Genomic DNA, 16,630 nt, shown 5'->3' with positions numbered 1-16,630 from the left:
TACTTTTTGTAATTGAATAGTTATATACAAAGTATGGAGGGTTTCTTCTCACTGAATTCAATGTGCATGTTCTTAAAATTTTACAAACTTCACAGTGTATGTCAAAATTAAAGGAAAAGGTTAGCAATATTATCTATTAAAGGAAAATTTGAAATGTGTTATACAATATCATTTCAGATTTATATTCTTATTTTGTACCTTTGCTTACTGTTCTCTGACAAACTATGATTGCCAAGAGCAGTAGTATTTATCATGATAAAAGATTATATATGCTAATGAAGTAAACATGTGGAACTTTTTATACAGACAGCCATAAAAAGAGGATAGGTGTCTTTTCTTTTTGTAGACAGGCCAAAATACTTTTCAAAATTTAAATCCAAAAGCAAATATTTGAGCATTCTCATAGACATCAGAGAAAAGGTATCAAGATGAAAAAGTAAATAATTGAGATGTCATTTATTCATTACTGTGATCTATTGCTGATATTGTTCAGAAGTGGAGACCTTGAAAATGAAAATATAAAATAGCAATGTTTAATCTGTCGAGCAGTTATCCATCAAACCATTATATGTGCCCAACCTCCTTTTTACATATTGATAAAAATGATAGCAGAATGTATAATTTATGCTTCTCCTTTTTCAATTATTAATTTTCTAAATAAATAATCTTTTCATATGATGAAAATGGTTTGCAGTGCATAGACAAAATGTGGTTTGAGGCAAACGTTTACCTTGAACAGTTTAAATTTCTATGCGGGGTATGTGGAAACTATTTAGTTTATGGATTTTCTCTAGAACTAGAGCATTAAATCATTGATTTGAAAAAAGACTGGTTGGACCAGTTTTCCTGTGTGTTTATTAATAAGTGCGCTAAGCAACCTTATTTGCTGTTGGTCAGTTTATGTTGACTAACTACACTAGAACTCCCACTCTCCCCAGAACTTTGTTGACAATCTTCATGGTCTTATTTGGACTTGATTGTCATGTGTTGGTAAAGATCTCTCACAAGTTAGTACATGGAAAAATATAGAAAGCTTTTTTGTCAGCAGTGAGACATGGTTACCTGAGGATGCAATGTGTTGTCGCCCACAAGAATGTATTCCTATATACAAATGTATATTCGTGAAGACAAAAAAAAAAAATATCTGATCCCTGTCCCAGAATTCCCATTCTTAAACAGTGTACATGTATAGTGCAACACTGTTTCATTGATTTGTTTTCAAGCATGCCATACTTGCAATTTTATGTGGACATGCAGTGTGTTTGTTTCATAAGTTTATGTATTTTTGAATGCCGTGTTTTAGTGGTGATGAGATTCTTATAAATGATTTTGATGATTTATGTACAGTTAATATGTACATGCACAATCCTATATAAAAGTAAAAATGCTTATTCTACCTGCCAGTTATTAAAAAAAATTAATTATATGAGTAAATTCCTGTAATGATTAATCTACTTAGTTCTTTCACATTTTAAATGACAAAAGCTTACTTCGTTATACCGTAATAATGGTAAGGGTTACACTTCAAAAACAAATTTATATACTTTTGTCCAACAATAGGGATCAAATGAGGATAAAGTTAAGTCCACATGCTGTGATTTAATTCCACACTTTACTGACTTTTTTTTAAAAATCAAGATGATTACTTGTTATATATGATTACTTTGTTGGTGCGCCCATAAAATTTTGGAGGTTTTCTAGCTCGTCTACGGAATGTGTTTTTGCAGACATGGAGTTCCAAAATATGAAAATTAATACGCAGTGTAGTATTGAGTTGAGCTCCTTGTGTGTAAAATGTTTAATGTCATCAGAAACAACCAATATATGCCAATTGAAATAAAATTTTAAAAAGTAGTTTATTTACCTCCCAAGCTGAAGAGTGATACATGTGTACCTTTAACATAAAAACATTGTATTTGGATTGCAGACATTTAGCCAGTGAAAAATTTGGCCACATGATACCAAATCACTAATATAAGCCAAAATTACCACCCTACAGAAAAAAAACTTTGACTTTTAAAATATATTGTATTTATTTCAGATTTGAGGCAAACCCTTAGAGCAGGGATGAACATTCAACGGACTTAGACAGTGAGACTTTTCGTTCAGAATTCACATACCAAAATGGCTTGTGACATAAGAACTTTTGGCGTCTGGCAAGGTTCCTTCTTTATCCCAGTGCTATTGATTGTTTCGTTATTTTGTGGGATATACTCACAGTCAAGTAAGTATTTTGACCAACTGTATTGACAGTGAAATTAAAAGGAATTTGATCATTGTTATATAGAAAGTATCATGTATATACAGTCCCTAAAATGTTCTACTTTTCCTGCTTTCCCACTTGAACGCTAAACAAATACAGAGCACAAATGGAATGCGAGTGCATAGTGAACATGCAGTGATGCATGATGAACACAAGATGAATAATTTATTCAGAATATCTTGATTGTTTTCCTTATAATGTGTTTATTTCATAATTAGGTAAGTAAAAAGAGGAGTAAATTTAATCAATGAATAAATTTCATAGTGCCAACATTGCCAGACAAGATTAAAAACTGTATCACTTTTTGTTGTGAACGCTCTCTGAAGAAATAATAATAAAGATGAAATTCATGTAACGTCTAAAAAAGATGATACATCTCTACAGTTACATGCACATTGCATGTATGCAGTTATGTTTCTTACAAGATGTACATTTCTTTAAACACTGTTGAATATTTCCTGCATGAAGAAAAAATAGTCAGCATACATTTTATCAAACAGCAATTAATGATAAGAAGAATAATAATTGGATAATTCAAGAAGTTGTGTAGCATGTTTAATGTTGTTAGAAATATTGATTCTACCAAATGACTATGAAGAAATAATGAATGAACATTGATCATATGGTGAACATACGATGAGCAATTGCTGAACTCTTTTTGGGTGGTTGGTGAATAGTGAGCACAATAAACTCAATGATGCGTGCACTGTAAATGAATGGTGAGCAAGCAGAAAAATGGGAAAGTTGAACATTTCAGGGACTGTAATACAGTAATGTTTGGGAAAAACATCACAAATGCATGAGCACGGTATGGAAGTGAAATATGATCAGCCCTAGAAGTATGATCAGCCTTAGAACTGAAAGCATTTTGTTTCATTTAAGTATGTTTTATGCAAGAATTTCTTTGAAACTGGATTATTATTCTCAATTTGATCAAAATGATTTCAATTCAGAAAATATTGCATAATTAATATTAAATGATGTTGTGCCACCATATTGTAAGTATGGTGACATGAAATGGGTGTCTATCATGCAGTTTCTGTTTTCAAAAAATTCTTTGGCTTGGACAAACTTGATATTTATGTGATCTACCCAGTACCCTGAATGATGTATAGAAAAAATCTGTTTGTCCAAAGCTGCACACTACATTTACTGAAAGAAAACCTTTTACAAAAATTAGCACTTTTAATGAAGTTGAGCGGAGTTTAGAAATTGCTTCACTTATACGGTCATTTACAAACAACCGTAAATATTGGAGGCTGTCCTGGACATGATTGCTTTTATCAAACTTAAGTCTTTCATTAAAGCTTTGAAATTTCTATTCCAAGGGTCATTATCCTGTATAATTCCTTCATCTGAATTAAAATGAAAGTTTTGAATTCTAAAGGATATTTACAAACACTAAAGAAAGGAGGAGATAAGCAATATTCCTGCTGGGGATTACTTCATTAATGTGAAACTTAAAGATACAGTCTAAATATTTTCTGACATGATCTGTCAATTAAAGCAGATTTTTTAATCAGTACTGTGTTTTTATTTATTTATTGCAAGTGTATTAAATATGATATGCATGTCATGTGTGAATTTCATTTTTCAACTCTGTAATTTCAACAGCTATTCCCGGTAATCCGAATATTGTTGGTGACTTTGAGAAAAATGAAGGGGAGACAGTGACCTTGAGTTGTAGTTCTGTTGGGGGGAATCCCCTACCGTCTGTCCAATGGTATAAAAACACACAGCTGGTAGATGCAGGAAGTAGTGCGAATGGAAACGGGGACGGGGTGTATTCAGTCGGATCCACCACCGTAACTTACAACAACTACACATTCACGGTGTCAAGGTCAGACAACTTGGTGTCTTACATCTGCCGGGTACAGAACTCGGTACAAACCAACCCTCTCACTCGATCCTGGACAATCAGTGTTTATGGTAATAGTGAAAGAAAATTATTCTGTTTCTCTTTTTTGCTATCATGGATATAATTGTGCAGACTTTATAATTTAAATCTGATTGTTATTTCAAGACGCATGTATATTTAATCATACTTATTAGAAAAGAATATATCTACACTTTGGTTGATAATTAATAAGTGGATACATGTTTTAAATGACTTGCCTTTCATGAGATGTCCTTTGTGGAAGATTAGAGTGCTGTGACTACATTTACCATCAACATGTTTACAATTCTAGTTCCATCTGAGCAGCCCCTTATCACTGGTCCCCAGCCAGCCATCACCACGGCACTTAATGCAGGCAGTACGTACACATATGTATGTACCGCAAGAAATGGTAGGCCTGCCCCAAACATCCTATGGAAACTGGGAACTTCTTTGTCAAGCAGTGTGGAATTTCACCAGGGAATCACTGAAAATACCACCACCAACTCAGACAGCACCCTGAGCAAGAGTAGTTCATTAAGCTGGGTCCCCATCACAGCCGACAATGGAAAGAGTCTGTATTGTCAGACTGGCCAAACCCAAGCAGGAGGGAGTGTATTAACAAAGTCTTCTGCTGTAGCCATTGTTGTCCAACGTAAGTCACAATTGCATCATCAGCTTGCTTTGGGTAGATGACTATATTATTGAAACAAGGTCAAGAGAAATTATGTCATATTCTGTGTTTAAATACCGGTACATTTATGGTCCAAGGGTTATGAATATATACTTTGATAGAAGATTGTAAAGTAATAGGGGTGTATATGTACGATCAATCTATTGCAGAGGTGCAAAGGCAAGGTAACTGATAAACTTGTGATTGAGTTGATGTTTAGTCCCGTCACCCACTTCTATAATGAGCTGTTCCAATGATCCTTTATAGTCTTCACAAATCCCAACATTTCTTCTTGTGCTTTATTGGCATTGCTTGGCAAAGCAATATGGGTAGGAAAAGAGAGTGTTCTAGATCCAAGCTTATAAGCCAGGGTTTGACACTTAAGGTACGTCCGACTGACCGAGTCTACAAAATGATAGGTCAGGTCGGGTAAAATGTCGGTTTACAAGTCCGACTGGTCGTGTTGAAAAAGTAAACAAAAAACTTTATTTTAAACCATAAGATATTTTATTTTAGATCAAACTTAATGTTTGTCATCTGAGTTAAGTATTTGAATATGGAGAAACTATCAGTTTTTTTCTGGAAAGTTGGTCAGGGCTAGTGGATGTAAAGTCAGGTCTAGTAAAAATCATTTGAAGTAACCCAACTGGTTTAGTGCTCAAAACAGAAAATGTTAAACCCTGTAAGCAAACATATCTTTAAAAAAGTTTGATCTATTTACCCATAATGCTCTTCAAAGCTTCTGCCATGCACACTTAAAAAATTACTGTAAAAATGAATTACAGTATTCCAATACTGCAGAAAAAGATCTTGATTTCTTAACTTTGTATATGTACCTATGGATAGTTCAGTATTTAAATATAGAATAGTGAAGGAAGAGTATTAGTGTACAGCTCGACTCAGTGGAAATCCTGAAAGAGATGCAATCTCAAATAGTCATAGATAGTTTTGTAGTTAGAATAGTCATAAGCTTTGATATTTATTTAGTAAGATCTGTATGCATTTCCACAGAACATGTACAGTTGAACTTTGGTATCTCGAACACCAATATTGAATACCATGGATATGTCAAAGTGATTCGGAGGTCCCAGCCACTTTTATTCTATAAATATTTTACCCTTGATATCTCGGATCATTGGATATCTTGAATATCTTTTCTCAGTCCCATCAAGTTCGAGACAGTGAGGTTTGACTGTATTTATGTTTTAAGTTCATGTGTCCTACGTCCAAGATGTCACTGGTTTGTTCATTGTGTGTGATGTGAAGAGTGATGTTACCCATTTTAAGATCTGATCACATTTCACCCACAATTTTTATTTCAATACATGTAAATGCATTATCGAATTCATTTGAAATGAGTCATAATTATTCATAAGTCATTCTTTCCTTTTAAACAAAAACACTTTTTTGTAGTAATTGTTCTATTGCATACATGTGTCAATGTTCTGTTGTTTTTGTTATATGTCAATGTTCAATATTTGTCCATAATTACATCACATGCACTTGGTTATGTTCAAAACGTAGAACATAAACTGTAGTCATGACTTGTACATCATTTCTTTATTAGTCATCGATTGAAAGAAATCGCCTTTCTCGCAAATTGAAACATTTGAGCTTCAAATCTTTAAGATCTTTTCCCCTTTGAGTATCAAATATGAATTGTTTGACTTAACTTAGTTTTCTTAGATGTTTATAAAATAAATGCCATAGTACAATCATCCATTTTGAAAAAAAAGTTTGACACACTTTCTTTCTATTGCATTAGTGCATGCCACTGTATAATAGCATTATTGTTTAAATTGCATGGTGTTCTCCCTGTTGATCAGATTCATTAGTTGTATTGTATGTATTAAACCTGGATGCTGCATTTTGAAGATATTGCAGAGCCAAGTATGAGACATTTGATTTGTTTTGTAGAAATCCCCATTCTTCAGATGGAAAGCAGCTCTTACACAGGTCAGGTGGGTGCCTCGGTCACTCTGGGGTGCACTGTGTCAGCCGCCACACCTAGTGTCACTGAAATCTTCTGGAGAAAACTTATCAATGGGGTCTACACCAGGATTACCATTGATAATGTTCGATTTTTCGGATCCTCCACTAGCAACGCAAACTTAACCATTACTAATTTGGCTCTGAGTGATGCAACTAGTTACCAATGCTCTGCAGTCAATGCCGCAGGAACCGGCTACAGTGGCGCCACCACTCTCTCTGTTACAGGAAGTATGTTTATTATTTCTCATCTCTCCACAGGAAAAAAAAATTGTCTTGATAAAATGATGTTAAATGTGGTTTTACTTAAATTGAAGTATATGAAATGCCACTTTGTATCACATTTTTCACACTTTTCACATTTATCCTGTGCATTGTCTTAAAACATGAACTTCCATATGACACAGACCACAGGCTCTTTCAATATTTTGTCTTTGGGAGATCTGTGCTTTGTGGAATGTTGGTAGAATTAGATGTGCCTGAAAAAAAGATTTGACATGAAGGGTTTTTAATCTATGATTAGACATTGAGTGGTATTCTCTGCTTCATTTAGAGAAGCGGTCATTACACTGGGTCTCTAATGGTGTCGCACTAAATCCACATTCATTTAGATGTTGATGGGTATCATGATTGAAATGTAAATTATCCATAAAAATTTTGATTGATTTGGAAAACTGAATCAAAGAAAAGCATATTGACATAGACACAGATGGTGTCACATTTTTATTTTCCTTTAGTTCAGTTGACACATTGTGCATGACCTAATTTAATGGCTGTGAATTGTGGACCACTGCTTCATGCCATTTATCATAGGAAAGGGAAAACTGGTACACATATTACTCTAACATTTCCAATGCTATTCATGTTAATACATTTTTGTTTCTTTGATATATTGGTTGTACTGTGTTTGAAAAAAAAATTTAAACAATGTTTTACTTTTCAGGGTATATTGACATTTTTTATGAATATGAAACATGTGCATTTTTCTCTTTAACCATTATATACAATTCACTTCTTGGCAACATTTGTATTGCAAACTTAAAACCAAGAATGTGCAAGATTTCTTTCTAGTGTGAGCCATTGTCACATGTCATGTGACAGTCATGTGACAAAAGTTATCCTAGTGTGCTGTAAATGCACAAGGTAGGTTACAGATCTAGCTGAATCTCACAGTGTGTTGTATATTGCTTTTTATGCATACATTTATATAACTATTAGCTTTGTGTAAAAATCTTTAACATGGCTTGGCTCTTGACTACTAGTGGTAGTTCTCAATGGCTGTGGGACATTTGGGCAACCATGCTTCTAATTTAACATTTTATAGGTCTCTTGCCAACTTTAGAAAGAGTCGTTCTAAAAGGAATCATATTCTTTTCTTCTTTGTTAGGAGGAAGAAATGTGTGTGTTTGCTGAGTACTTGTGTAAATGTTATATATGTAGTGGTTAACATGATATATGGTACTGTACATGTAATAAAGCTTCAGTACTATTGGATGCTTTTGGTTTGAGTGCATGCATCTAATATATAAAGAGGAATATTTCTCCATTCATAGAAATGGCGTACATTGTTGTAAAAGAAGTCATTAATCAGAATGTCCTCCTTTGTTACATGTAGGTGTGTCCATTCGAGTCGTGAGACAGACCTCCACATCCATTAATATCATTCTGGACTCCACTTACTATGCAGTTCAGGTTGGACGATCTGTTACACTGCAGTGCACAGTGATAGCTATACCTTTCCAGACCTCTGTCTCATGGCAGGTGACTAAAAATAACCAGATCGTGCCCATAGATGTTCAGGGGAATCCACAAAAATATGGGGGTTCCAACGTGACCTTTCCATCACTAATCATAAAAGCTGCAGAAATTTCTGACAGTGGCATATACACTTGCTCGGCTGCGAACTTGGGTTCTAGCAAAACCAGTGAACAGATAGCTCTGGATATAACCGGGAGTGAGTAGAGTTATCTCCCTTTGAGGAGCACACTCCCCTTCACCGAGATGAACTGTGCAGTGCATTAGTATGCAGTATATATTCCAACATTAGCATAACTTTTCTCTTTGTCCCCTCACATCCTGATTGACATGATGCATCTTGAAGTGCTGTGGATTGAGTGTTTATATCCATTTTTCTTGTACATGTGTATACACACTCTATGCAGTGGAATTTGTCTAGCAAGTGTCTGCTCTGATTGTTAATGTTGTAGTGAATTGTAATGCATGTTAATACTTCTTAGACCTCTACTCAAGAAACACACCCATTTCTGGCAGAATGAAGTGATTTCTGTAATGCTTTAAATGTACTCTTAGACTAGTTGTAGCAATCCATATTTATATTTGTTTCACTGTTGATGTACTAAATATGGTTATGGTTATAGGATACCCAAGGTTAGGATGCATTAAATGCAGTAGGATTTTGCTGTGTTTATGTGGTATTTTTTATTATTTGATCAAACAATAAATGTAAATCGGTCATTGATACATGAAATGCACCAATAAAAGGACTTTTTTTTGATGGATTTCAATTTTTGAGTATTGTTTTACCATTGAATTTTAAAGTAAAGATTTGAGAGTAATGCAAAGATAAAGATGTTTTCATGGGAAAAATTAGTGGTAGACATGGGCTTTTATCATTATTGAAATATTCACAAATAGTTTTACAAAATTCCAGACTATAACAATTTTTTTAGGGTACCCTATGTCCTTAACACAAAACACTATGTTTACAGTTGTTGGTGTTATACAATGTTAAATGCAATTTTGTGTATAATAATTTCACCTGAAAATTTAAACCATAAGATATAATTTTTTGACTAGAAATTCTTTCGCTTTGAATCATTAACAATTTTAGTCTTAAACAAAATTGATGGTTTATGTTAATTGATCATTTGATAAATGAATTTACTTAAAAATTTAATTTAACCATGAATTTTCCAGTTTTTGAATGGATCAATGAATCAATATTACATTGCATGACTCTTCTTGCAGGCCCCCCACTAGTACAGATCGACCAAGACAAGTACCCCAGCACCAGTGGCAATACTGTCACTCTGGTGTGCGATGTGTACTCCAGCCTCAGTGTTACGAACGTTTACTGGGAGAGAACCGTAGGGGGGCAGTTCACAGCCATAGACGTGACTGCAAACCCTAATAAATATGGCGGAGTGACCATAACGTCCCCTTCCCTAGTGGTGAGAAGTGTGACCACCAGTGACGCGGGAGAATATCGCTGCGTGGCAGTGAATATTGCAGGAACTGGGAAGGACAATACAATCCTAGAAGTACAAGGAAGTAAGTGCAAATATATTTTCAAATTTGAAAAGTTTCTCAGAAATTTATTTCTCTTTCATCATTTAGGGATGTTACATAAAATATACTGTATTACAATTTTAGATTTACCTCGTGTAACCATTGAAAAAGAGTCTTACTCCGTCAATGAGGGAAATGCGGTGACCTTGGCCTGCACTGTTCTGTCATCAACATCTTTAACGGTTACTGCTGTGTCTTGGCAGACCATAGAGAATGGTGTGAGCACCACACTGAATGTTAATGATCCAAGTAAATATGCTGGGGCCTCAGTGACTAGTCCATCTCTAACCATCTTTAATGCCAACTCTGCAGACAATGGTCAATACAGATGCACCGCTACCAACACAGTTGGAACTGGAGAAAGTGCCATCACTACCTTGAAGGTTATCGCTAAACCTGTGTTCAGAATTAGTCAGAATTCTTACACGGTTAACTATGGTACCAATGTTACTCTTCAAGTCACCATATCTTCACCAGATGCTGCGATTCTAGCCATTAACTGGCAGCATACAACGAAGGCAGGCATTACTAACTACATCCTGACTGATGGTGTTAGATATCAGGGTGCTGCTGTAGGACTCCCCAGCCTGAGGATCACGTCTGTGATATTCTCTGATGAAGGAACATACCGCTGTCTTGTCACCAGTGCTGCAGGATCTACCACAAGTGACCCAATTTCCCTGACTGTGATTGGAAGTAAGTATAGCCTATCTATGCATCAAAAATTTTATTTTCTTATCTGAATTAACTTTTAAGGTTTTTGAAATGGATGAATTTAGAGATTGTGTTAAAAAAATTCCACCTGCTTTGCCATTAGGGATTACTGTGGAATCATTAGAATTCGTGGTCGCTCAATTTTCGTGGAATTCATGGGTACCCCTCACCCACGAATTTACATCCTCAACAAATAAAGAATCGTAATTACATTCCAGAGTTATCTTTCCTGCAAATATATAAATCCACGAAATTACGTTCCCACGAACCCGTAAAAATTCAGCAATCCACGAAAATTGGCCCCCACGAATTTAAATGATTCTACAGTACCTTGTCCATCATGTGACTGTTCATTTATCACACACTGAAACTAGAAAAGGACTTTGATATTTAGCATGTGTATTTGTTTTGTGAGGGTCATTCAATAAGGTATAGAACTTTGAATTTGGAATGTGTTTACCTTGTTTATTCATAACGTGATAAACAACATGAAATAAGACTTTGATTTCAGATTATCTGAAGTGTGTCTTTCTTGTGGGAAGTTATCTAAGAAATAAATTTCATTTTTTATTATACTTGAGGGTATGAACTGCAAAGCTTCATGCCAGCATATTAAATGAAGCATGTTAGCACACTTCATGAAAAGTATGCAGGCGTAAAGCATTGCAGTTCATGCCTTCGTGTATTTTGAAAAATGTGAAATTTATTTTTTATATTTACATTCTTCTTTCATTTCTATCGGAATTCTGAGTCGTTAAAATAGACCTCCTATATTTATCAAGATTCATATTTTCCACAACTGCATCACACTTTGGAGAAAATGGCCATCATTATAGCTAGTAAAGATATTGAAGGCAAAACATTAGAAAGGTAGATAGTTTTCATGAAGTACATGTATATACAATAGTTAAAGATATCACATCGATCTTTTTGTCTGTCACACTGTAAAACTTTGTAATAGTAAGATATAGAACTTTGATATGTGGCATATGTAATCCTTGTGCAAGGAATTTCATTAATAATACCATTCAGGCTGTCTGTCCTTCTATCTTCTTACAATAGATAAGCAGAGGGATATAGTAATTTACCTGTTCGTTCATACTAATGTTCTTTCAAGTTTTTGTTGGTTTTGAGGTTTCGTTCAGTGGTTGGACCTTATGTACAAAACACAGTGTACAACTAACAAGCCAAATCTGTTGCCAGATCATTGCAGGGGAGATAATTTCCATGGAACGCTCTAGTTTTATTAAGCATTACAACACAAAAGTTAAAGAAATCTATCATGCAAAGACTCATTTGTGTCTGTTTTATTTTGTAGCGGTTCCTTCGGTGGTGATCGGATCCGGTTCAGCAGTTGTGTATGGAGGAAACATCACCATTGCTTGTTCCATCTCCTCCAATCCCAGTGCACAATCTGTTTCCTGGCAGAAAACTGTGAATGGAGCAACAACAACACTGAACATTAATGGAAATCAACGCTATCAGGGAGGCACACTTTCGAACCCCTCCCTGACCATCTACAATGTGAACCTGGCAGACAAGGGCGAATACCGATGTGTGGCCACTAATATTGTGGGGAGTGGTCAGAGTGGACCAGCCATAGTGGATGTGACAGGAAGTAAGACATTTCTTCACTTTTGGAGAACAGTGATACTAGCATGAAAATTCATGATCAAAATCCAGTTTCTCACAGATGAATATGCAGTGAAACCTATCTAATCTGTAATCTATTTGACTGAATTTTAACCCTAATTTTCATTCTCAATTTTCTTTTTATATCATGTTTTCCTATTGTAACACAGTATAATCTAACACCCTATTTCATACTCTAAATTGAAATCCTTACAATTCCAGATGTTCCAGCCGTTACAATAGGTTCCGGAGCAACGGTTTATGTGGGTGATAATGTCACAGTAACCTGTTTTGTGTCGGGAACCCCTGCCGTTACCTCAGTTTCCTGGGAGTACACCACAAATTCTGCCACCAGTGTTGTAAATGTGAATGATCTCACTAAGTACTCAGGAGGTACTGTAGGAGCTCCTAGTCTTACCATCTATAAAGTCAGCAAGGTAGACGAGGGTAGCTATCGATGTCGAGCAACAAATCCAATAGGAACAGGGCAAAGCGTTACCACAGCATTTCTAAGTGTGATTGGAGGTAAATTTTATTTTGATAGAAATTTAGTAATTTTTCAAGAAATAATTTTCAAATTTTGAATTGAAGTGAGTATCATTTTTATTTTAGCAATAAAAGGTTTGGTATGAAAATGATGCAATGCAATTGTATTATGTCACTAGGTGTCCCAGTGACCCTGATTGGACCTGATGTTAGTGTTACCGTTGGCGATCAAGTAACAGTCGCGTGTTCGGTATCTGGGTACCCCCTCAGCACAGCCATTTCCTGGCTGAAAATTGCCAATGGAATCCGAACCAACATTGATGTGTCACAAGCTCGGTTCAGCGGGGGAACCGTATCCAACCCATCCCTCACAATTAATCCAGCAGAAAGCTCAGATGAGGGTGACTACCAGTGTAGTGCCACCAACATCCTGGGAACCAGTCAAAGTGGAACTGCATATTTAGATGTATTGGGCAGTAAGTGTTGTTGTGATGCAGACATACAAGGTGTTATTTGGAGTTCTCTGGAAAAATATTGGAAATTATTAGTTAACATATGTTACACAAGTGCTGAAAAAGATGTTTTAAGAATTTTAAATAATGTATTATTGGCATTTGATTCAGAGATTTTAGTTTCTTGTCTTTGTAATTTGATTTATAAAAGTATTCAATAGTTTGGAATCATAGCTTTAAAAGGTAATGCAGAATTAGCTGTGACTTAAAGAACTTCATGCATGTAGTGAATGGCATGTATCTTATTGAAAGTCCTTGCATGTATGCACAGTCTCTGTTGCACAGATATGCATAGCTCATTTCTTTTCTTCAACAAGACATGTACATATATAGTAGGTTTCATAACCAGTGTGAGTTGGTAACCAGTATTTTCTCAAACTCGAGTTCCTGAATTTTTTTTAAATTTTGAAGAGACATGAGGCTTGCTATGAGTTTTGAGAAAACTGGTTACTAACGAGTACATGTTACCGGACCGGTTACTAACGAGTACATGTTATCGGACTGGTTACTAACGAGTACATGTTATCGGACCGGTTACTAACGAGTACATGTTATTGGACCGGTTACTAATGAGTACATGTTATTGGACCGGTTTCTTCTATTATACACTTGCCAGGTTTCTGGGTTTTTTGTAAACGACTTTCCTTTCTTTAATGTCAACTTTATTGAAATATAAGTTTACGTTGTATATGTAATAGACACTAGTGCGCTCGATCTCTGGAAACGAAACGAGAAGCTTTTTAATAGAAAACTGAACACATTGATAGAGTTGGTCTTTGGAATAGTTTGACTGCAGTCTCTAAAAGTAAAAATAAAGATTGGAGTAAATGTTACTGTCTCTGACAGAATGACATAGTGGTGGCACTTTTCTCTATATCCTCTTAGGTATACCCTCCGTAGAAATCCAGAGTTCTTCCTATACGGTTGCATATGGTTCCCAGATTCGTCTACAGTGTGTGGTCAATTCTATCCCTCCTGCCACCAGTGTTGACTGGCTCAAAACCTACCAAGGCGTGACCTCAACCATTAACCTCAGCCAGTTTAAGTACAGTGGGGGCACAATTAATGACCCCTCATTGAGAATTTTTAATGCTGAGTTGTCAGATGAGGCTACATATGTGTGTACTGCTACTAACATCGTAGGGACTGCTGCCAGTCAGGAGATGACCTTGAGTGTTGTTGTGTGTAAGTATGTTGTTACTAATTATAGCATTAACTGTACTTTTTTCCTCTACTTACAAAGTTGCATTTAACTTTATGTCAGGCTTTTTTAATCAGTTATCGCGTTGACATGATAAAATCATCATTGATTGAATTTGTTGTTTTGAAGGTTCATGAGAGAACACACGTATGTCCATCAGTATACAAATGTAGCAGTAACTCGTACCAAGCTTTAGCATTTCGTTCTGTTTTCTAGCTTTTGTTACGTCTGTATCACTGCATTTCTTTTCTATGAAAAACACATTATTATTTTTCTCTCTCCGTAATTAGATACTGAATTCCTTAAAATAAACCCTGACTGTTCCTCTTTTATTAAGTTTCACTTGTAGCCAGTACATTTTTTATCCAAAGCTATCAAATACTAAATATATTTTTCTTTTTCACCTTTATGTTGTAACCTTGTAGTCAAAACAGTAAAGGTACTCTATTTAATCTCTACTAACTATATAAGTAACTCCAAAAATCTATTGTAACTTGTTTCGAATTCAGAATGAAGGTGTACCACATATATGAAACAGAGCCCTCTCCTCAAATGACATGATGAAGCAATAAATCATGCCTTTTGTGGTAAAGAAATTATTTGCATGGGATAATATGTGACACTGGTGTGTTAAGTGAGTCGGGATTATGTTGTATATACTGTTCATTAATGAATCCTTGGATTTTTTTTTGTATAGCACTGCCAACAGTCCAAGTCGGATCATCCACATATTCCGGTGTCAGTGGGGGGTCTGTCACGCTTGTGTGTTCTATCATCAGTTCCAACCCAACAGCGACTTCTGTCTTCTGGGAAAAGGATATCAATGGAAATCCTACCGATGTTCGGTCTTTTATGAGTTCACGGATCTCGGGGGGGACTGTCAGTCAGCCCTCCCTTTCGATTACATCACTGACAGGAAGTGACACGGGAAGATACTACTGCTCAGCAGGAAACAGTGTGGGCAATGGATCTAGATCTGCCACAGAATTGACTGTACAAAGTAAGAAAATTAGAAAAGGATTTGAAAATATTGGAAGTACATGTAGTTACATTAAAATATTTAAGAATCTCAGCTAGAAAAAAAATTATTTACCATTAACAAAAGAATGTGTGATGTATTTCCATTGGTTAATGTTAAATGTAAAATCATAGATTTAATGATTAGAAGTTTTTAAGGTGATTGGAAAGGATAGGCATCCTGAGAAAACAAAATATAGACCTGATAGTATGTTTTTTGGACAAATAGTTATTTGTTTTCCTTTTGACAGCCATTCATCCTTAAACTCAAACTTTATAAAATGGTCAGCTTAGTGCTAGCTTCCTTACCGAGCTGATTGATGAAAAACTTAACTAATTCAAGGTGTAAATCATAAAACAATAGCTGGTGATTGGTTGTCAAGGGATTGAGAACCTGTGAGTGATTCTGTATTTCAAGAATAGTTTCATTGGAAAAATGCATCATAAACCTCTGTAACATATTGTTCATAATATTTATATAAACTTTCATATTCAATTTATATGAAAATCTAGTCTTTTAACTTTCCAATGGCCTTAGTTAAGACTTAGAAATTTGTTTTAGGTAGGATTAAGTGTGTAAAATAGAGAATTTGGTTTTTTAAATGTTAGTTTTGGTAGTTAAGTATTAGGTGCCCATGTATAGTTGTACAAAGTATCATACAGTTTTGCTGGTTGGTTTCTTTAGCCAAACCTGAGATCACAGTAGGTCAGACTTCTTATGAGGTCGTAGTGGGTAGCCGTGTGACCTTGGCCTGTGCCATCAGTTCATCGCCACAGTCGACCTCTGTGACCTGGCAGAGAAGTGTCAGTGGATCAACTCTGATAATAGACGTGGCTAGTGGTCGCTACAGCGGGGGCACCGTGGCATCCCCGTCCCTGGTGATAAAAAATGCCACCCTCTCTGACACAGGGCAGTATGTCTGCTCTGCGACTAATGATGCTGGAGTTCAGTTGAGTC

At 35.6% G+C, this 16,630-nt stretch overlaps 1 protein-coding gene across 3 annotated transcripts in view; it reads left to right on the top strand.

Annotated features, from left to right (window-relative positions):
* LOC125682217 (hemicentin-1-like) overlaps positions 1–16,630 on the top strand; it is a 58,552-nt gene that overhangs the window by 9,432 nt on the left and 32,490 nt on the right. Inside the window, exons 2-13 of one of the 3 annotated variants that reach the window (XM_056153778.1) lie at positions 2,042–2,224; positions 3,878–4,192; positions 4,453–4,794; positions 6,730–7,032; positions 8,417–8,755; positions 9,790–10,092; positions 10,195–10,806; positions 12,143–12,442; positions 12,679–12,981; positions 13,122–13,418; positions 14,340–14,639; positions 15,353–15,655. In XM_056153778.1, the coding sequence (XP_056009753.1) occupies positions 2,125–2,224; positions 3,878–4,192; positions 4,453–4,794; positions 6,730–7,032; positions 8,417–8,755; positions 9,790–10,092; positions 10,195–10,806; positions 12,143–12,442; positions 12,679–12,981; positions 13,122–13,418; positions 14,340–14,639; positions 15,353–15,655 (3,817 nt within the window). In that variant the 5' untranslated portion in view covers positions 2,042–2,124. The remainder of the gene's footprint in view (positions 1–2,041; positions 2,225–3,877; positions 4,193–4,452; positions 4,795–6,729; positions 7,033–8,416; positions 8,756–9,789; positions 10,093–10,194; positions 10,807–12,142; positions 12,443–12,678; positions 12,982–13,121; positions 13,419–14,339; positions 14,640–15,352; positions 15,656–16,630) is intronic. The other 2 variants (XM_048922669.2, XM_056153777.1) reach the window with 2 other exon arrangements.

The sequence above is a fragment of the Ostrea edulis genome, chromosome 2, assembly GCF_947568905.1.
Source record: "Ostrea edulis chromosome 2, xbOstEdul1.1, whole genome shotgun sequence".
Taxonomy (NCBI): domain Eukaryota; kingdom Metazoa; phylum Mollusca; class Bivalvia; order Ostreida; family Ostreidae; genus Ostrea; species Ostrea edulis.
Note: the sequence above shows the minus strand (reverse complement) of the source record. Positions and strands in the feature narration are given on the sequence as shown.